This window comes from Carassius carassius, chromosome 15 (genome assembly GCF_963082965.1).
Source record: "Carassius carassius chromosome 15, fCarCar2.1, whole genome shotgun sequence".
Lineage (NCBI taxonomy): Eukaryota > Metazoa > Chordata > Actinopteri > Cypriniformes > Cyprinidae > Carassius > Carassius carassius.
In genome coordinates this window covers 30,406,600-30,428,027 of record NC_081769.1, presented here as the reverse complement: position 1 = coordinate 30,428,027, position 21,428 = coordinate 30,406,600, and the positions used below count along the sequence as shown (strand labels likewise).

The following is a 21,428-nucleotide window of genomic DNA, read 5'->3' as shown; positions in this document are numbered from 1 at the left end:
GTTTTTAAACAAATCAGTTGAGTCAACGTTCTATGACTCGTTAATAAAATAAAAGCCCCTTATAGTAACCTACTTTAAATATTAAAATAAATAATACATAATGCGGTAAAGACTGAGATACAATTGATGAAAAGAAGGGGAAAATAAAACAATTACACAAAAATATCTAGGCTACAGGCTATATGCAAATATTAAACAATAAGAAACTCAACAGTGAATGGATTTAAAATATACTTTGGGATGGTATCATTTACTTTAGTCATACAGCCTTATGTTCTTGAAAATGATCTATAACATTTTTTGTTTAGGTACAAGAAATAAAACACCAGAAAATATTATATAATATTCTAAACATAATATTATAAATATTATATAATACTAATAATATTAAACATTTATATTTAAGACGAAAGACACGTTGTTTAGGTACCAAAATAAATAAACCAAAATTTTGCTATTATATATATATATATATATATATATATATATATATTTATATATACACACACACACACACACCCACTCACCGGCCACTTTATTAGGTACACCTGTTCAGTTGCTCGGTAACACAAATTGCTAATCAGCCATTTAAGGTGAGACAAATAATGAACTAAAATAAAAAATATATAATATAGAAAATTTTTATTGATTCTAATGAATTAAGCTTTATTCCCACAAATATGTAAAGTATGTTATTGATTTAAAGTATCATGTTATAGTATGTCATGGGTACATTTGGTCATTGGACCGTACTGCAAATCATTCTGCCCTATTAGTGGGCAAAGCCAGGCATTCTTTGACACTGGCGCTGGGGTCTTTGCCAGAGAACTGGCCGTAATGCCACAATGAGATCTGGGCAGAGGGCCCAGCGCGGCTGGGGCACGAGACACTGAATATAGTTGAATGAGGACACAGAGACCTACTTACACCAAGATACTGAGAGACAGACCCCGTACGAATGAGAAGTACGAATATCCCCTGCTGTTTTTTAGTATCCCATTACAAATCACACTTATATATATATATATATATATATATATATATATATATATATAGTAGAAACTGAACTAAAAATTAAGTCCCAAATAGCATCTGCTGAGTGATAAAGTAGGACTAATTTCAGATTAGTTCAGTTAATTAGACCTGCAAACTCATTGTAACCATGCTTACTGTATCTTTTTTACATTATATATTGAAGTTTACATAATTTGCATTGTACTTAATGTTTATTGCTAGAAAATAACTAATATATACAAATTTCTATATAGTTGTATTTTAGTATCATTGATATACTGTTATTGGGTTTTGAATTACATCATTTATATATTTTTTTCATTCAATTTCAGTTTTAAAGTTTTAGTATTTTTTCATTAACTTAATTTTCATCACGTTTAGGTTTTATTTTATAATTTTATACTTAAACAGAAATAAAAAGGAGAGATGTTTTAGTAAATTTTTATTGGCAGTTCATTTTATTTAATTTAATGATTTTTATTTATTAATTTTTTTAGCTTTTTCCAAAATAATAATAATAATCTTATGGACATTTGCAAACATTTTCTGAAGGTAAAGAACCTTCTTTCACAAACTATTTGCTAAAAAAAAAAAAAATATATATATATATATATATATATTTTTTTTTTTTTTTGATGGCACTCAAATTCACATGAATTTAACAACCACGACAGAGACGAAACACTCTTTAAACGAAATCATTTTATTGTTTAATGCACTGCCTCACATGTACACTGGATACCTTTGCGTTGTGCAATATGGGACAATTACTATGAGAATGTGATGGCGAATGACTGGGACTAGATTGTTGAGAGGCGAAGAGAAACACTTCCACATCCGACAGCACAGCAGAGTGTGACTGGAGTCAGATGAAGTCTGCGACTCTACACCCATCCTCACTCCTGTGTGTTCAGCTCAGCATACAAAGGCAATACGACATACAAAAATAAAATCGAATAAAAGCAACCATTTGCCAGACTTCCTGCTCATACACAGATAACACAATACATTAGATCACAAAGTTACACAGCAAAAAAATAAAATAAAAAGTGGGGAAGCCACGTTAGAAAGAACGGATCATCAAAAAGAAGTGTACACCCTAAACCCTGAATCCTTCGCGACCCTAGGAGTCGAGGGTAAACGCTAGACGGGATGATTTCTGTTCTGCGCTCACCGCCGCGGTCAAACACAGACATCCATGTGGGAGTCTAACCCCATGACTGTAGCCAGAAGACGAAAAGAAAAAAAATCCCAAAACATCGTTCTATATATTTCAATGTATGGGTTTGTTTTTGACGTATATGCACATGAATGTTCGTTTCTCTCTCAAAACATATACACTCATTTCATCAGTATATATGCCTGGTTATGACATATTAAACTGAGTGATTTCACCCCGTAGCTTTGAACTCTCCTGTGTCGGCGTTGAGGATGCGCTGTTGTAGGTTAAAGCCCCCATTCCTCTGACTTCTCTTTACTCCACACACTTCCTGCACCCTCCTTCCTTCCAACCCTCCATCTTTTGAGTTTTTTTTTTCCTGGAGACGCAGATACGGACAGAGCAGTAAAGTGGGAGAGAGAGAATGAACGAGGGGGGGGTGAGTGTGCGATCAGCCGAATGCCGAGCCGACCCCCTGCGTCCCACGTCGTCTCTCAGCCCATCTCTTTCCACTGCCGGTAGAAGTCGGTGATGTTCTTCAGCTCCATGCCTGCTGCTGCCACTGCCTGGACAGCCACCTACAGCCAAAACAAATAACAATCTCATATGCTATAAGGTTCTACAACACCACACTATTCTTTTGCAGTCTGCTAATGCCCGACTGACCTTCATGGAAGCTGATCTTTCAGTCAGCTCCTCTAGTGCGTGTCCTGTCAGGATGGTCACCATGCCAGCGGTGTCTTCATCTCCACTGCTCTGAGATCCCGTCAGCTGGCGACAGCTGTCCACCATCTTATACAGGTGCCTGTTAACAGGAACAGAGTTGAGATAGCATTTGCAGGAAACCCTACAGGACTTCACAACTGCAGTCAAAGTCCCTCAGCTCTCAAACAGAAAGTGAAGATGATGTGGCTTACCAGGCTTCAATGTCCTGTCGTTTTAATTTGTCCCTCTCAAAGCTTCTTCCCATCTCTTTCTGGCAGCGGATGTACCTGTTGCACAATAAGTGAGAATAAAAGCTCAAGCGTAAAACATTAAAATGTAGGCTCTCAATAGTGCCGTCTCAAATCAGAATCAGACTTCTTGTTCTACAGGTCTGCTGTCTACAGTTTGGAAGAGTTTTCTAATACCAGAATCACTAAAACTCACTGCTGAGCTCAAGACGTACCTGTTCCCCTTCCGGAACTCTGTCTCAAGGAATCTGATTCCATCTCTTGCTCCGGAGTTCTCTTTCTTCAGCAAATCCAGGCCATCAATCACTGCAAGTGACCAGAATTCATCTCAGTTGAGCAATTTGTACAAACATACACTGATTGACCATCCCTGGCACACATTCTGAACAAAAAGTCTGTATTTTTCATTACATCTTAGGTAAAAACTGGAGAGTTTAGAGCTTAAATCATTTAAAGTGCAGCGATTAAAAAGAACTAGTGTAAACATTCTATTAGCCAATCAGAAATATTGACAAATTAGACCAGAAGGCTCTCTATGCTAAGATGATAGGGGCGCCACCACTCTTTCTGACTGATGAATTTCCTTTTCCATGACCTTCACAGTTTCTAAAGTGAACAAGGATTGCTAAAAATCATTTTTGAGTCTGACCGAGATGCTAATGAAACATTCAGAATGATTTGTGAACCAGTTTGACTGACTCAAAATAATGATTTGCAGGTTTTACACTTTTATAAAAGTTTGTTTATATGCGATTATACTTTTTATTAACATTTTGAATTAGCCTACATCATACCTGCCAACCTTGAAGAAATTTTATGAGTACTACAACCCCCCCCCATACGCACACGAGAACCTGACAGCCCACCGCCAATGTATGCTCCACCGTTGCACACACACCTGTGAGAAAACTATGAGATACCTAACACTATAATACATATTATACACATAATATCCTTTCACCTATTAAGATTTATTAGTTACTCCATAACATATTCAAGTAGACCATAAATGTTAAACAATTACTGCAATCACTCCGAACATTTTGTACAGGAGGCATAGCCCATGGAAACTTCTTCCACCTGAAAATCTTGTCAGAAATAAAAGTAAACTGAGGACATTCTTTCTAAATAAATCAAAACATTAACCACTTCAGCTGTTATTTAGATTTTTTGAGAATTAGGCATATGCAATATTGGACCCACCGGTGGGTCCCCAGAGTTGATGTGGTTAAATAAATGTGCAAAACCAGCAGTTATCAATATCAAAATCAGTTTGCTAAAAACAAACAACAATTTTTTTAAATAATTTTCCATGCATAGTGTTTAAACTTTTGCTTTGTTTAACTTGTTAAAGGTTGCAGATTTGGCTTTTTTAAGTAGTGCATCAGTGAAAGTCTCTTTGTAACAAATGCTGCCTTTGGAGGCAATCATGACTTTTCTTGTCACCAGAGAACTAAACATCTCTGTGCTCATATTAATAGATTATTATTAATGTTGAAAAGAGCGGAGAATATTTTTTTTTCAGGTTTTTTCGGGGGAATAAATTGAAAGAACAGCATTGTTACATTTGTTACATTTACATTTATTTGTTACATTTATATTATTTACATCAAGCTTTTGAATGGTATAGTATTGCATATTGTTATTTAAACTTCATAATGTTTCACTTGATTATACATTTAGTCAGGAATTATAGTTTGGAAAAAGTCTAACTAGTAAAATGTTTACACGTTATGTGAAAACTAGTACAAGTATATAAATAAATAATAAGAGACTTACTCGTGTTTATTATCTCTGTTGAATAGAGGGCTTCATTCTTTTTTTCTGAGGAAATCCAAATCTCAAATACTCAACCAAATCACATTTTGGGGTGAATTATATCTTATTCCTCTCATTGCGAAGCAAACAGTAAAATAAAAATAAAAACTTTATTTAACATTAGAATCTGAATAGAGCGTTCAGCGCGGGGGTGTGGTCGAATTAGAACATAATGAAGGGAGATGTGAAAAAACGGACATCGCGTTGTTTTCATATGGATTACTTTATCACAGAATATTTGTTTTCGGCGGGACTTGTTTAGTTTAAAAGTAGACATGTCAGGTTTTCTATAGATATATCTCTCATGTCTCTTCGTTGAGTATTCATGGAGTTACAGTTCATTTTAATGACGTGTTTGTAAATGAAGATCAGCGCAGACAAAGGCTGCAGACAGCACACCTTGTTTGTTATCTTTATTTTATAAGTGCACAAAGTTTTGTTGTTATTATGTCTATCCAAATAAAAGTAGACCCTTTACAGATTCGATTTTGTTCTTATCTGTACGATCAAAACTGAAAGTGTAATTTAAGTTCTTTTCGGGGTTATCAAGAGAAAATGATTCATAACGCGTATACGCGTTAACCGACTCAAGAGGGTTGAACAGAACAATTCAAAACGAAAGAAAACAGACTGCTCTCTGCTTATGTAACGTTAATCCGTATGAAATGTGCATTTCTCTGGCGCGTTCACTACTGCGAAGATTGCGAGACAGCATCGTCAACTTTATCTTTGCAGTCGACACGTCATTGATACATGAAACACTTGTTTATTAATAATTATATACTATAATAATAATATACTGTAATAATCATTACTTTTGCCGGTTATTTGTGACAGCTTTTAGGTGCGTTATTGACAGCGCCACCCTTACATGTTAGCCTACATGAACGCGTGAACTGAACTGAGCTCGTCACAGCTGGACTGCTTGTTATGATGTCAAGGTTATTTTTAATGTTCATAAATTCCATTAGGCTAAACATAGCCTAACTGTTACCTTTATCTTACGTTAATCAGCACCTGGCCTGTCTAAAACCTTCTAGATTTCAAGCCATTCCACCACTTTTCTAACTGCCAACTAAGCTTGTGGATAGGAGGGGCAGGTGGGCGGCGGGTTAACATGCACCGCTCTGATTGGCCGAAAGCTTTTCACTCCACTTACACGCTGTGGATCAGCGGCAGAATTAGCGTCATAGATTGCATAGAAACTGAAATCGGCGAAATGCGAGACGCAACAAAATGCGTACCTAGAGAGCAGCGAATCGTACAAGTGTACTTATGGGTCAAAATGCGTGCAGAGTACGAAAAATGAATACATGTTGGCAGGTCTGCTACATTTACATACGATCATTTATTTTGATTTTAGTCATTCTGTTATGCGTTTTTTTTCTTCATTTATTTCTATACAACTTTAATTTATTTTAGACATTATTATTCAGTCATTCTACAACATAAGCACCTATTTCTAATATTTAAGTTTAACATAAAATATTAAAACATGTATAGTTTATTCCAGCTTAAACATAATAACTAGCAGTGTTATTTTAGTATTATTTATATACCATTATAGTATTTAGGATTTGTTTAGATTACAGTTATTTTTTGTCACTAATTTTGTTATGTGCTTGTCATTTTTATTTGTTTTTTTGTATTATTTCAATATAGCTTTATTTTATCTTAATAAAATTGTAATTTAAACACATTCAGTTATAATTTTTATTCAAGTCTAAATTTTTCATTTTTAATCATCAAAAATGATTATTGTTTTAGTTAACAATAAGAATACTGATAACTTGCCGAGTTTAGCCAGATAAACATGTTCACTATAGAAATTTTAATGAATTAAGATTGCATGATATTTCCAGACTTGAAAAACACCATTTTTAAATCCCCTGCTATTTTCAGATTTCCCACAACTGTGGAAACTCTCATTAGGAGACAGGAGACACGTGGGCTGACCTGTACGAGGGATGATGATGATGAAGCAGCCGCTGGCAGCCAGCTGTCTGAGCAGCCCCAGGTGCTGGCAGAGAACCATGGTATCTGGCACCAGATAAGGAGACATGGAGGATTGCGCTTTGGGCTGCTGCAGACTGCCCTCCAGCTGAGAGACCTCCAACTGCAGACAGAGGAAATACTTCATTACTGCGCCCATTAATGGATGAATTGTTGTGAGCAAGATGTGCATTAATAAAAGTTGAAAATGAACCCCACAGCTGGTCTGACCTGTAGGCGCAGCTGGGCCATATCTCTCATGAGCCGGTTTCTGCGAGCTTCCTCCTCCGCCTGTGGACGAGTCGAGGCAAGGTCAATATAACCTCTGTGTAACCTCAAAACATGACTCAGATTTTACCCTCAGTAAACACAAGGTGTGAATAAGCAGCTTAATATATTTTTGTTCTTAATAAGTATGAGAAAAACAGATCAGTTGGTTTACACTCATGTTTTGTGCATTTTTTTTTAAAGAATAGCTTAAAGTGCCCTGAAAGAGATTAATGATTAAACCACGGATATATTTAACCTTATAATTCTGGGAAGAGAAATACCAAAAGGACACCTTGCTGTTTCACACATTAATTTCGCTTAAAGGCAAAAACATGAGAGAGAAGGGAAATGTAAGGACTGAGAGTGAAGGACTGAAGTGTTCTTCTTCAGTTAATTTTAAGATGGTTTTAGAAATTAATTTTATTTGCATACTGGTTAACTAAAAGGTTAACCATGCTCCTGCTTTATATTTGCACGAGTTTTATAAATAGATTAATGTTTTTATTAATCAGAGATGCATTAAATTGATCAAACATACAATATATATATATATATATATATATATATATATATATATTAGTGCTGTCAACGTTAACGCGTTAACGCATGCGATTAATTTTTGTCTGGTTTAACGTGTCAAAATATTTAACGCAATTAACGCAGCATCCGTTGGCTAGCTTTACATTATATGATCACGCTCTTATTCATTTAAATGCTTTTAAACATTTTAAGCGCGGCAAGACAAAAGAGAATGCGCTGTCTGTGAATGCCCTTATGTGACACATACACACGTACACACGTACACACGTACACACACACGTACACACACACGTACACACACACACGTACACACACACACGTACACACGTACACACACACACACGTACACACACACACACACACACACACACACACACACACACGGGGCACCAGAATCCAGTTCTCTTAAGCGCTTGAACTAACAATAAACATCCCAAAGTGCCAGTTTTGTCGATTATCCTCATAAGAGCAATCTTAAATGATTTATATAAAGTCTAAAATGAACGAAAAGAGTTGTGAGAGAATGAGGCGAGATCCATAGACAGTATATAAACGGTGAGATCCGCGTGTCTGTCTGCTCTTAAAGGGACAGCAGCCAATAAAGCTTCCTGTCAGTAAAGTTAAAGAACAAAGGGAACAGAGAAAATGACTCGCTGCTCTTGACTAAATAACTTTTGTAGCTTTAATAAGGATTAACTATTTAATTTATAGTTTATGCAGTGCAGACTGCATATAACTTTGATAACTTTATTAAATTTCTGTATATTTCCTAACTGTTAAGACAGGAAGGACAGGAGTAAACATGACATTTATTATGGGTTTATGTTAGCATTGTTTAAGTTTACTTAAATTAAAAACTGTTATATTTTTGAAGCCTAATAATAAATGTAAAAAAAAAAAAAATCAGTAGCTGTATTAATATCAGTAATACTGGCCTTCATTCATAAAAATATGTCATTTAAACAAGTATTTAAATTTAACTGTGAAATTATTACATTAAAAAAATATATTAAAAACGTACAAAAACATTTCTTTTTTTATTGCGATTAATTGCGATTAATCACAGAAAAAATGTGTGATTAATCTAGTTAAAGTTTTTTATCGATTGACAGCACTAATATATATATATATATTTTATATTGTTACAAAAATAATCTATTTTAAACAAATTATGTTCTTTTGAACTTTTTACTCAAACAATCCTGGAAACAATTGCATCAGTTTCCACAAAAATATTAAGCAGGAATCACAGGATCATAGGAATAAATTACAATCAGATGACGATCAGATGCGAGTGTTAAGATGTTGGTCGAATGCCAGAAGTTGAAAATTTAAAAAATCTAATTTTCTTGTTTTGCGGTTTACGAACATGCAACAAGATCTAATCAGGTTATCTGTGGGACAGACTAAAACCAACAGAAAGCGCTTCTGAAAATCATGCGGGATTCTCAAAGTCGCTTATTTAACATCAGAAACACAAAGTTCATGCTGATTGCAGTGCCCGTGCTGTAGTTTCTCTGCGGCCTTATTCCTTGAGCTTGTCATGGACTGCCAGACATTCTTTTCATTCACAGACCCCAAAGGTTTTAATGAAACTGTAGCAGAAAGAGCCGCCTCTTCAGCAGCACAGCAAGGTGGCACTTCAACCATCATTTGTTCTACCCTAAGGGCTGCGTGGTTGCTTGGCAACATAAGGCTCTCAAACAAAAGCTCACAAATGTGGTGAGGTTTTATGAAAAAGCCTCGTTTTCTTAACCGTGTGGACCCTATCATTTAGGTGCACATTCCGTGACTATTTCTGCAAGGATTTAAGTGGTACATCTACTGAAATCAGCAACTGAGCCGATGTATCTGAACACACGTAAGAGATCCACTGAGTTTCGAGAGTGCAAATCAATACAGAGCTGTTATTTTTCCAATAATTGTTTGGTTTAATGTCGGTCTTTCATTACTATTCAATCTCACGTCTTTTACCATGCGGAACTGGGCCTTGGCCTGCTGAACCAGGTTGTCCTGTTCTGATTGGCTGATGCTGGTGAAGATGCCCGCCTCCGGGTTGAAGTGCAACACGTTGCCTTGGAGATTTGTGAGGAAGTGACCAAAGCTGCGAATGCAGCACACGCGCACCACACACTGGACAGCACGGAGAAAAAGAAACATGAAGAAGGAATATGAGAGACTGCATAAGACACTGAATGTTAAAAATATACTTATGTAATGTAATAAAATCCTCTGCATTGTAATTAGCAGAAACCAAGTACTTCATTTTTCACTGAACAAACATTACTGTGCATAATCAAAGTCATGTAAGGATGAGAGAGAATCGTAAGAAACGTAAGGATTACAACTGATTTAGCACTTTTCAGTAAGCACCAAACAATTCTGTTTTATTTTAATATATTAACTTTTTTGTTGTTGTTGTTAACATATACACTACCGCTAAAATATTGGAGTCGGTAAGACTTTAATATTTTTGAAAAAAAAGTCTTAGCACAACGAGGCTGCATGTGTATACATATTTTTTTTAAAAACAGCAACATTGCAAAATATTACTATAATTAAAAGAATTGTTTTCCATTTAAATATATTCAAAATATATATTTTATTTCTATGGTAGCAAAACTTAATGTTCAGTGCCATTACTCCAGTCTTTAGTGACACATGATCCTTCAGAAATCATTCTAATATGCTGATTCGATGCTCAACAAACATTGAGAACAGTTCAGCTACAAAACAAACAAACAAACAAAAAAACAAAAAATAATAAAAATACCTTGCTGACCCCAAACGTTTGAATAGTAGTGTATATTATAAACTATTTTTTAAGTACCATTCATTAGAGTTAAGGTTCAAATTCAAGTAAAATGTGGTAAAAACCTTGTTATACACTTATGTTTTGGTTTCCACAGTTTTTACTTCAAGGAAGAAATATAGACATGCAAGAGCATATGATTTAAATGTATTGTATGTTGTAATGCAGTGTTGTAGTCGAGTCACCAACTGTCGAGTCCGAGTTGAGTCTCGAGTCTCAGTGTTCGAGTCCGAGTCCGAGTCCGAGTCACCAAAGAAGAGTCAGAGTCGAGTCCAAGTCGAGTCCCCATTACCAGAGTTCTAGTCCGAGTCGAGTCTCGAGTCCCATATTGGAAAAAATGTAAAAATTTTTGAGGAAACAATAGCAACCAACTGAGTTGGTAGGCATTGAAGTCCATTATATGAAGAAAACATCCTGAAATGTTTTCCTTAAAAAACAATAAAAAAAAAAACGCCATGGATATCCTGGATGGCATTGGGAGGAGTAAATGATTAGGACATTTTCATTTTTGTGTGAACTAATCCTTTAACACTGTATTACAGAAATACACTCGGTGAAAAAAGAAACGTGCATTTTACAGGACACTGTATTTTAAAGATACTTAAAACCGCCGAGAGGGAGAGAGAGAGAGAGAGGGAGAGAGAGTGAGAGAGAGTGTGTGTGTGTGTGTGTGTGTGTGTGAGAGAGAGAGAGAGAGAGAGAGCGTTTGTGTGTGAGTGACCGAGTGATTTAGCCTGAGTGCGTTTGTATGTGTTCAAGTGAATGTGTGTGTGTGACGGCACGCGGCACGGAACTTTTCAGAATGCCGCAAGCGCACCGCGGGTCATGTGACAAGAACTAACCAATCAGCTTCATCCTTTCCTGCAAGTGCCCGAGTGCTTTGGAGAAAAAGTAAAGTGAAAGTAAAGTGAGTGACGTCAGTGAGTGTGTTGTCAAGCAAAGAGAGCGAGCGGTAGCAGTGTCTGTGAGGGGAAATAATAGATCCCGGCCGGTCTTGGGCACGAAACAGGAAAAGTGTAACACCTTATATATTTTTTTTATAACATTTTTAGTCAAAAACAACGTGATGAATGCTAAAGTATGAGTCATCAGTCCGCTAGTCCAAGTCGAGTCCAGAGAATGGAGTCTCGAGTCGGACTCGAGTCCGAGTCCAGGACTCGAGTACTCCATCACTGTTGTAATGTATGTCTTTGATGATGACAAACAAATTGTTGAGTTGTTCAGAACAATTTTTGAATGGTTAAAAAGACTTGAAAGGAAAACCGTGCAGATGTCACACAAACTCTTCAAGAGCACATGAGCACATAAGAGGTAAGTGTGATGGATACCTCATCCAGAGGGGTAAGAGGGGGTCTCTGGGCTGTGAAGTCCAGGCGTCGGTGGGCTACGCTGAGGACAGGAAGGTGGCGGAGGGCCAGATCCTCTGGCAACAGCAGCGACTGAACCAAACCAGGCTGCTCACACTCATTCAGCAGTTCGGTTACATGCTTATTCAGACCTAAATCTGCAACATAAGCAGGGAAAAAGTTATTAATAAAAAAAAAAAAAAAACTGAATCTAATCAATAAATGAGTTTTTATAAACTGATTTCTCACCTGTTTCTAACATCTTGCTGCCCTCAGGAAGCAAATTAAGCAGCACTGAGAGTCTGTTCCACAAGCTCTGAGAACTCTGTTTGGGCAGAGACCAACATAGCTAAGCAAATAGATGAATATGCTGTTTACGCTAGTAAAATGCACAATTTTAGAGTCCCATGTACCTGAGCACACATGAGGATGATATCAGTGTTCGTCCTCAGCCAATCCAAGAAGACCTTCACCACCTGGATGAGACTCTGATTGGTCAGAATCTCTAGTCGTTCAGAAAGGGTTTTCTCACTGTGGATCGATTGGTTGCTGTGCTCACTGCCCTCAGAATCAGAGTCAGGATCTGCGTATGACAAACCAGATCGTTTTACAAGTATGGACAAAATATGCACTTCCTGAAGGAAATAACATATAATAGCAGTGTCTGAAAGGCAGTGTAACAGTATAGTTTTAAGGTTTTAGATCACTACAAGTTTTAAGAAATGTTACATCAGAGTTTTAAACTTCACATTTCTTTTATTAAGCAAGGAAGCATTAAATTGAACAAAAGTGAAAGGAAATCTTTTTTATAACTTGTATTTCAAATATACATTTTTTTTAAATAGTTTCTATTCATCAAAGCAGTGCAACAGTTTCCCGAATTGATAAAAGAAAAATCTTAATATATAGTATATACTAAACAAATAAAATCTAAATAAAAAGAAATTTCTGATGAGTGAAGTGACATTCAGCCAAGTATGGTGACCCATACTCAGAATTTGTGTTCTGCATTTAACCCATCCGAAGTGCACACACACAGAGCAGTGAACACACACACACTGTGAGCACACACCCAGAGCAGTGGGCAGCCATTTATGCTGCGGCGCCCGGGGAGCAGTTGGGGGTTCGATGCCTTGCTCAAGGGCACCTAAGTCGTGGTATTGAGTGGTATTAAAGGTGGAGAGAGAACTGTACACTCCCCCCACCCACAATTCCTGCCAGCCCGGGACTCGAACTCACAACCTTTCGATTGGGAGTCCGACTCTCTAACCATTAGGCCACGACTTCTCATGCACCAAAATAGCATATTAGAATGATTTCTGAAGGATCATGTGACACTGACGACTGGAGAAACGGCTGAGCTCTGCATCACAAGACAAATTACATTTTAAAATACAGTAAAATAGAAAACAGTTATTTTAAAATGTAAAAATATTTTACAGTATTACTGCCCCCCCCCCTGTATTTTTAGATTAAATAAATGCAATGTTGGAGCACGAGAGACTTCATACAGGGCCCAAACATTTAAAATGTTAAGTATAAAAAGTAGTTTAAATTAATTGAAGAAAACTCAAAAATCACTTACTTGTAAGCAATGTACCATTGTCATTGGTTCCATTAGCAATCTCTGGACTCATGCTTCTTGATATTTCTTCAGCAGGAGGTGTGGCTTCTTGCACTGGGGTGGGGTCTGAGTCTGGGGCGGGGTTAACTGGAGCTGCAGGGCGGAGCAGTACATTGCTAAAGGTGGGAGCGAGTCGAAAGCAGCGTTTAGCTTGGAAGAGCTGAGAGGACATGGCCTGCAGGTTTCTGCTGATGCTGGCATCATTAGACACTAAGGGGCCGTTGGTTACCGGAGGTGTAGAGTTTTCCTCCCTAGACAGCTGCGGTTGCTCACCTTCCTCTTGTTGTAGCTGCTGTTGTTGTGGCACATGCTCAGCATCCTCCATGTCTTCGAGGTCTGAACGAGATTCCTGACTGTTCATGTCAGAGTCTGTCTCGACATCAAAAGCCGTTCCGCCCTCATCCTCCTCCGAACCGCTTTCCCAGCTGCCATCCCCGGGAAGTGGTCCCCTCCGCCCTTCCCTCCCTAAAGTGTTCATCTGAACTCTAGCGGCTCCCAGACCGTCGACCGGACCTCCACCTTCCTCATCCTCTTCTTCGTCACTCTCAAATCCCTCGCTCAGGTCGCTCTCGTCTTCCTTGTGAGCGCAGCGTCTGCGGCGGAGCATGGAGAGCCGTGAGAGCTTCCGCTTCTGCTTTTGCACCTCCTCAGCTGATCTTTTCTTCTCCAGGCTTTTCTTTGTCCCCGTTGTCCTTCCGTTCCCCTTATGCTCGTCTTCCTCATTCTCCTTCTGCTCTTCTTCATCATCTTCCTCTAGGGAGCCGTTCTGCAGGGTTCTCTCCTCTGAGAGAGCAGCACTACCATGATCTCTGGTATCAGCGTCACCTAAGAACAAAAGCATCACAACGGGAAAGTTAGTTTGAAGTGGCAAAAAGTTTTTCCTAATACTAGTGAGCTGCCTAACTAGAAAGCATAAGAAGGCATCACAGGTGCTAAAAAAACTAATTTAGGTGAACATCTAAGGCAGCACTAAATGACTCGTAAGCAAAACAGAAGTACCCATGCCAGTGTTATCAGTGTGCAGGGGTGGGACGCCACTCTCTCCCTCCAGTTCAGCTTGCAGTCGAATGTTGACATGATTGACCAAATGGGAGAACAGAGCCAACGTGAAAGCGATGGATGCACTGTACTGCTTTGAAGCTATAATTGAATCACAGTTTGAATTAGAAGTTAGTACTTCATTTGCAAAAAAAAAAAGAGAGAACTGTGGTTTGAATTCTTCCAACAGTTCCCTAAACAGGCATTAATTTGACAGATATTTGACTTTTTTTAAATATATATATCTGGACTTTTTCAAGGATGGAAAACAATTTAAAAGACCATGATATTTCCAGATTTTGCATAGTATAGCATATTTCCACCTAAAATGGTTATTTAAATTTTTACTTTATACCTACTTGTCATTTAGTAATTTTATTTTACACACATTACATAAATATAATATAATATATATATATATATATATGAATAGAGAGAGCGAGAGATACCCAAGGCAAACTATCAAAAAATTGTTTAATTATTTGAAATAAAGCTAAAATAAATTAACATACAAAAAATCAGATAAAACACCTTGAGAATTCACTGAAATAAAAATAAAATAAAAATGAAACAAATTACCAAAATGATAAAAACGGAAATAAATAAAAAGATCGATAAATAAAACTAAACTAAATATTTAACTAAAAATGTAAACATAAAACCTCAAATCTAATTTTAAATACTATAAAAGTACACGAATAACACTAAAACAACACTATGATATATGTCACAGTTGAAAAACAGTGCTTGTCCACTAGTCCAAAGCATGTTCCTGACCACAACATGTTCCAAACCACAGATATTAAGTATATTTAATATAAACAAGTATTTTTCACTTGTCCTTTACAGTGTTGTATCTGGTCAGGATGCAGTCTGAATGTCTAATCATTACCAGGAAACTGAGCTTGCTGCCTGATGTATCAAAATCCAAATAAGCCTGAAGCGACACACAACTACCATACCATAATAAAAATAATTCACTTGAAGCCAGCACTATTTTTAGACTGGTGAAGCAGTACGTGTCTGCTTATTAAATGCAATGCAACATAATTAATGTCATAGTGACACTGTTTAAAATGAGCAGTAGATGTTGTGATCAATTTTTTGGGTCCATACTTACCCCCTCTCTTCAAACTGTGCACCACCATAAGGCAAGTCACCGCCATCTTGAATATGAGGCTGTCAGGAAGCACGGAGCAGACCGAGTCGTGCTCTTCCTCCTCCTCGCTGGCTGACTGGCTGCCATGAGCAGGAAGGGGGAGGTAGAACAGCACCAGGTTAAAGTCTTCCAGCACAGACTGGCAGAGTGACGTCAGCTCCGTCTCCATCAGACTGAAGAGATGTGACAGGATATTAGTCGAGTTGATTTGATTCTTAAATTATATCTTTCAGGTAAGCAACGATGCTTTCAGGAGGTGATGCTCTCACCTGTTCTTGGGCTGCAGCAGGCTCTGCAAATACATGAAGCTCACCAGCAGTCTTTTGATGTCTTTTGACCTGAAGCAAGAATTACCCAATTAATGGGAATTATTTACTTGCCCATGCTAGTCTGCCGCATGATGCTAGAATGCTTTATGGTATGGTTTCCAGGTCAATGCTGAGTGATTTGTGTTGCACTGTTAGGTGCTGTTTATTGATCCCATCACTGAGTAGTCTCTATGATAATCTGGGGGCTGTATTATATTTGTAAACACTAAATTATTAAACTCCCTATCTTAATTATTGACTTAAGATTTGAAAACGTTTGATTTGTGTTACAAACTACAGTGGTTACTGAACAGACAGGGCAGGATTAGAAATTAAGATAAGGCTTAATATTAAGACTATGGATATTAGTGTTCACCAGGAAAATAATGTCTGATTGGTTAGAGAAGCAATAGTACTTGATGGCAGTAGTTAATGTCCTTGATCTATGAATGTGTGATATTCAGTTCCCCCCGAAAAAAACAGCCTTGTCATGTCTTGTCTTCTGAAACAAACAGTTTCACTCAGAAAAACCATTAGATTATTCTTAACCCAATTAAAATGTACAAAAAAATAATAAAAATTAATCAAGAACTGAATATGTATTTATCTGTTTTCTCCCTCAAAAACTATTGTTTTATTGATACTTAGTTCCTGAAACTTACGCTTACACAAAAATAATTGTATTTAACTTGTTTAATATATTGACACTCCCAGTTTCTGATAATAGAAAGAAGTCTGAAAGCAAACAGCTTTTTTCAGTTACAGCAGAAATATCAGTAGTGATATTAAAGCCTATATGAGGGGCCTTTGAAAATTGTGTTGAACAATGGAAAAGGGTTGAGAACCTGATTTAGATAACAGGAACACATTGAAGAACACTCCTCCATCCTGTCTTTTATATGTATATAAAAGAGAGGGAACACACCTCTGACGTGATGGTGAAAGCTTTTTCATCTCTTGTTTCTTCACCTGGTGGTACATCTTGGCTGCCTTGTCAAACAGACGCTTTAAATTCCCATAAGCGCCATCGAAGGGAGTCTCCGACTGAATACTATTCAACAGGAAAAACCAGTCTGTTATGTTCATGCAGCGTTATCAGATTCTTCGAACACTAGTCATAACAAAACTGTAATTCTACTTTTCAAATGGAAAAGAAAAGGATTGTCATTAAACAGTCCTGTAATGCTGTTTATCCATTTAAATATGATGCTGTTCTCAGATGCCTTACCAGCGCAAGTAGTAGTAAGTAGCCTCCACATTATAAAATTTACTTCCAGCAAGCGTACCCAGCTGATTAAACGGCATGCCTGTAAGAGACAACAAAAAATTTCCTCAATGCAATAACACGAAAGTTAAAAAACAAACAAACAAGGGATCCATTTCATTTTCATTAAAACCTATATAATGCATGCTCTCTGTTGCCAGGAAGAGGTGTTGTAGAGAGGATGTGAGAAGCAATGACTCGCTCACCCACGTGAGGTGCAACAGACAAAGCCTGGTGATAGAAGCGCTCCGCCAGCTGCTCTGCCTCCACTCCCGCCAGTTCATTTTGGTACCGCGCTTCATAAACATTAAAAAGTTTGATTTCAGATCATGTGAACATGATATCACACTGCCAGTCTGAGATTTGAGAAGCTGATTTTATAAAATGTCAAGCGAGAACACGCTTACCGAGATCTCCCAAGTACACAAGGCATCTGTGACATGCCATCTGGGCCCACTCCATCTCTTTAGGGGTGGCTGAGACTGGTTTCTTACGACCTGCAGTCATTAATCACACAAAGATTATCCAATGTACAGTTCATTCAGCAAATGCTAAATCTGGATAGTCAGACAGCATATATTGTGGAATAGCAGAGATTTTGCTCTACGTTTACAGTCAATTGTGACCGTACTTGATACCAATTTTCATTATCCTTTAATAAACTACACTCACAAAAAAAGAAATTGCTAGACAATTGTACATTTTAGAGCAGACTAGAAAAATGAAAATTTACTAAACATTTAATTTCCATAATCTTATCAGGTCTAGAAACCACAATTTGTGACATCTCAAGTTCTCCATGACTGTGGGCACTGTAGCTGTTCTGTTCTGACATATTTACAATGAGGGCTAGTAGTAAATGACAGATTTTTTTTTTAATGGATAAATATGCCTTTATGGTATTCCCAAAACATTTAATCATTGAGTCTCCATGGACTTTCTAATTAACTTCATAGAGATTAAATTTATAAAGAGCAATTACTATTCAATTAAATAAAATTCACATTTAAGAATAAATAATAATATTAAAATAAAAATCACAATTACTATAGCCTAGATTACTTTACATATTTTAATTTGAATTAATATTATTTTACATTAACATTATTAATAATATAAAAAATACTGATATCATTTATAATCATGTATTTCTATATTATTATATTTTTATTAAAAATATTTAATTTCTCATTTTAATTCATTTAAATTCCCCTAGTTTTCCGTGACTGTAGGAAGACTGCCTTTAATATGCATATGGAAGCATGTCTCACCGATGAGTGGGTCGGTGACGTGTGTCCAGTCGATGCAGTCCTGTAGCTCCAGCTGATAGTGTGACTGGATGTAGAGCAGCAGGTGTTGAAAGAAACCCACCCCAGCGATCAGATGGGTCCTGTAAGCGCACTCCAGAGCACTGCGGCTGTGAATATGCTGCGAAGAGAGGGAGGATTTCAGCCTGACCACAAATACAACAGAAAATAAGACTACTTTAAATCATGGAATGTGTTACGCGACAGTACCTTCTTGTTGGTCTTGATGACCTGAATGACCTCATAGTAGACCTTCCTCCACAGCAGCTCTTCTGCCTTGCGTCCGTAGTCCACAGGGTGCAGGAACATCAGCTTTACACAAAGCTCCCGCAATCTGGTTAAAAGAACATAACAATTAGAAAACAAGAAGCTGAGATATTTAAGTATACGGGAACACTAATGAACAGCGATGTGTTAAACTGATGTGATAAGTGATAAAAGCTCTCTCTTGTCCATGTAAATACAACATTATGAGACCAATTATATTGTATTGTGCCTGGTCAGGTTGCAGAGAGAGAACTTCGCTTACTTGTTCCTCAAACTGATATTCTCCGGTTTGAAGACCTCCCTGTATGACGACTTGCCGCTGATTATAATATCCAACTTGTGCACCGTTTCCACCACAGCCCTACATAAAAACAAAAAGGAAATCATGAAAACATTGTTACTCACAAAACAAAATACAATTCAACACTTTCACAGTTATTAACTTGAAAATCACAATTACTGACTTCGTTGATGGTTATAAAGAAAGGAGGATATTTTGCATTAAATGTCATCGCTTTCAATGTGTCTTTTTACCTGCTACAAATCACAAGTTTTTAGCAACATTTCAAGGTGAACATTTACAGGAATGAAGCAACTTAGGTTTATTTTTTGGGGGGGAAATCATGTTAAAATGTGAAAATTCTAATTACATTAAAAGCTAGAATTGTTTTGTACTGTATGCATGTTCGGTTTAGGCCTTATAAAATGTTATTGAGATCAATATTCACCTAAATCACCCTATACGAGCCACTAAAGCTTAATGTATCAAATGTGATAGCAATAATTTTTTAAATAATTTATTTTACAATTAAGCTAAGGTTCAATGAACGGTTTCATTTTAAATGATTACATTTGTCTGGCTAGCATACATCAATCGTTAAGCGTGCAAATATTTTAAATACCTGTCATTCTCGTGCAATTCTGGCCTTTCAATCTTATACACACACCTCTTTCATTTTAAAGAAGCTAAAAAAAAAACCTCTAGATTTAAATAATGACGTAAATTTAGATTTAATGGTTATAGTTCGATGCCAAATAATATAAGATCCCCAGTTGAGACATTATCGAGACGTAGAGGCTAAAAATGGCTAAACTGCCGCCTTATTCAAGTGTCAAGTGTCTCGTTTAGCAATTTATCTTTATGAATATATGTTTTTAAACACTTCTGACCCATAAATACATAAGATATATAAAGCATTACAGAGGTTTCCTGACAGTACCGGCCTGAGCACTCTTACCTGTACAGTCGTTTAATATGAAGCACTTTGGCCTCCGGCTCGCTGTCTTGACCCAGTCCGCTCATCCTAGCAGTGATAGTGCGGCTGCTGTCTTCTTTTTTCGTGTATCTTGTTTTGGTTCTGGTTCGTCCAGCTCCAATTTAGCGCGCGGCTAACGTTAGCAGGCTAGCTAACTCACCTATTTCCTTCAAATTACAACTTGAACACAAACTGTCGTTCCTGTCCTCCCCGCCACCGGCCGCGATACCCATCCGTTCGGAAGCCGATGTGTGTGCTGGTGTCGGTTCGGGTCAGCTGTCATATTTTGAAGGGGTTGTGTTTGTGTTGTTGTCGCTCATCATTGCAAGTGTCGCTCCGCAAGCGGCCATTTTCACCCCCTCCCACCATACACACACAGTTCAGCGGCATCTGCAAGTATCGCGACAGTTGACGGATTCCTTAACCGCCGCTACAAATCTCGCGAGAGTTTCCTGAGGTCAAGTTATTGGTCAAATGCGAGCGCTCCGTGCGAGCTGTTTTTATACATGCCTTGTCCAAATACCCACACTTGGGCTCTTGGCCACTTGAGAGCGCGTGTGCGCAAGACTGTCCAGATATTAAAAACACCAAAGCGCAGTGCCCTTAACGCACACTAAATCCACATCTCGAATACCGCCTGAATAGCCTATATTTATTTTGTGTGTCATTTGCAACTGATTTTTATCACTTAATTAGAAGCACCAGAAATTATATTGTGTCACCTGTACTGAACAGACATTTAAAAGTTTATTTTAAAATGCATTGAAAATAAAGTATTGAAAATAAAAATATTGAAAATAAAAATTAAAACTCTGTAAACACTTGCAACACACGTGTAGTGTGTCTCATAAGGTAATGGAAATTTTCGTAATTTTAATATTGTTAACCAACTTCATATAGCTATTAATGGTATATTGCCAGACATTTGTAATGTGTTTTGTTCTTTAAGACATCTTTTCTCACCACTGAATAATGTAAATCAATTGATTAACCAGTATATAAATTAACCAGGTAGCCTATATAAATCATTATATATTTTACAGTATCTATTCTAAGTAATGGATTGTCTGAAGGCACACTGTAAGGAGTTTATGAATGGAAAGTGAAATCAGATATGCAATTTCCCTCAAGAAAATGATCTAAACATCCCATTTAAGGAAAATATAGTTGTATGAATATGTTTGTATTGATGTGTAAACAAGTAAATATAAGGCCAATCTCACAATGAATGACCTCAAAAATATGATCGTCCAGAGTCATAGTTTCTTAATGCAAAAAGAAATGAAAATATCACATGCTTT

The 21,428-nt window shown here is 37.2% G+C and overlaps 1 protein-coding gene across 1 annotated transcript; it reads right to left on the bottom strand.

The window, feature by feature from the left end:
- Window positions 1–1,701: 1,701 nt before the first annotated feature.
- Window positions 1,702–20,510, bottom strand: LOC132158855 (nonsense-mediated mRNA decay factor SMG5-like). The gene is made up of 22 exons (XM_059568461.1): window positions 20,110–20,510; window positions 19,134–19,232; window positions 18,815–18,938; window positions 18,569–18,725; window positions 17,705–17,794; window positions 17,504–17,593; window positions 17,262–17,340; window positions 16,959–17,084; window positions 15,995–16,063; window positions 15,687–15,898; window positions 14,528–14,668; window positions 13,490–14,353; window positions 12,318–12,487; window positions 12,154–12,229; window positions 11,887–12,062; window positions 9,721–9,879; window positions 7,168–7,227; window positions 6,901–7,060; window positions 3,342–3,432; window positions 3,091–3,165; window positions 2,840–2,978; window positions 1,702–2,751 (listed from the first exon to the last, which is right to left on the bottom strand). Exons 1-22 carry the CDS (start codon window positions 20,172–20,174, stop codon window positions 2,668–2,670), a joined length of 3,306 nt encoding a protein of 1,101 aa, XP_059424444.1. The 5' UTR covers window positions 20,175–20,510; the 3' UTR covers window positions 1,702–2,667.
- Between the last annotated feature and the right edge of the window lie 918 nt (window positions 20,511–21,428).

Coding starts and splice junctions, on each gene's coding strand:
- LOC132158855 (XM_059568461.1), bottom strand. CDS start 20,174: ATGAGCGGACTGGGTCAAGACAGCGAGCCGGAGGCCAAAGTGCTTCAT. Junction 18,726..18,814: donor TCATCAAGACCAACAAGAAG/GTACTGTCGCGT, acceptor CTCTCTTCGCAG/CATATTCACAGCCGCAGTGC. Junction 2,979..3,090: donor CGACAGGACATTGAAGCCTG/GTAAGCCACATC, acceptor TCCTGTTAACAG/GCACCTGTATAAGATGGTGG.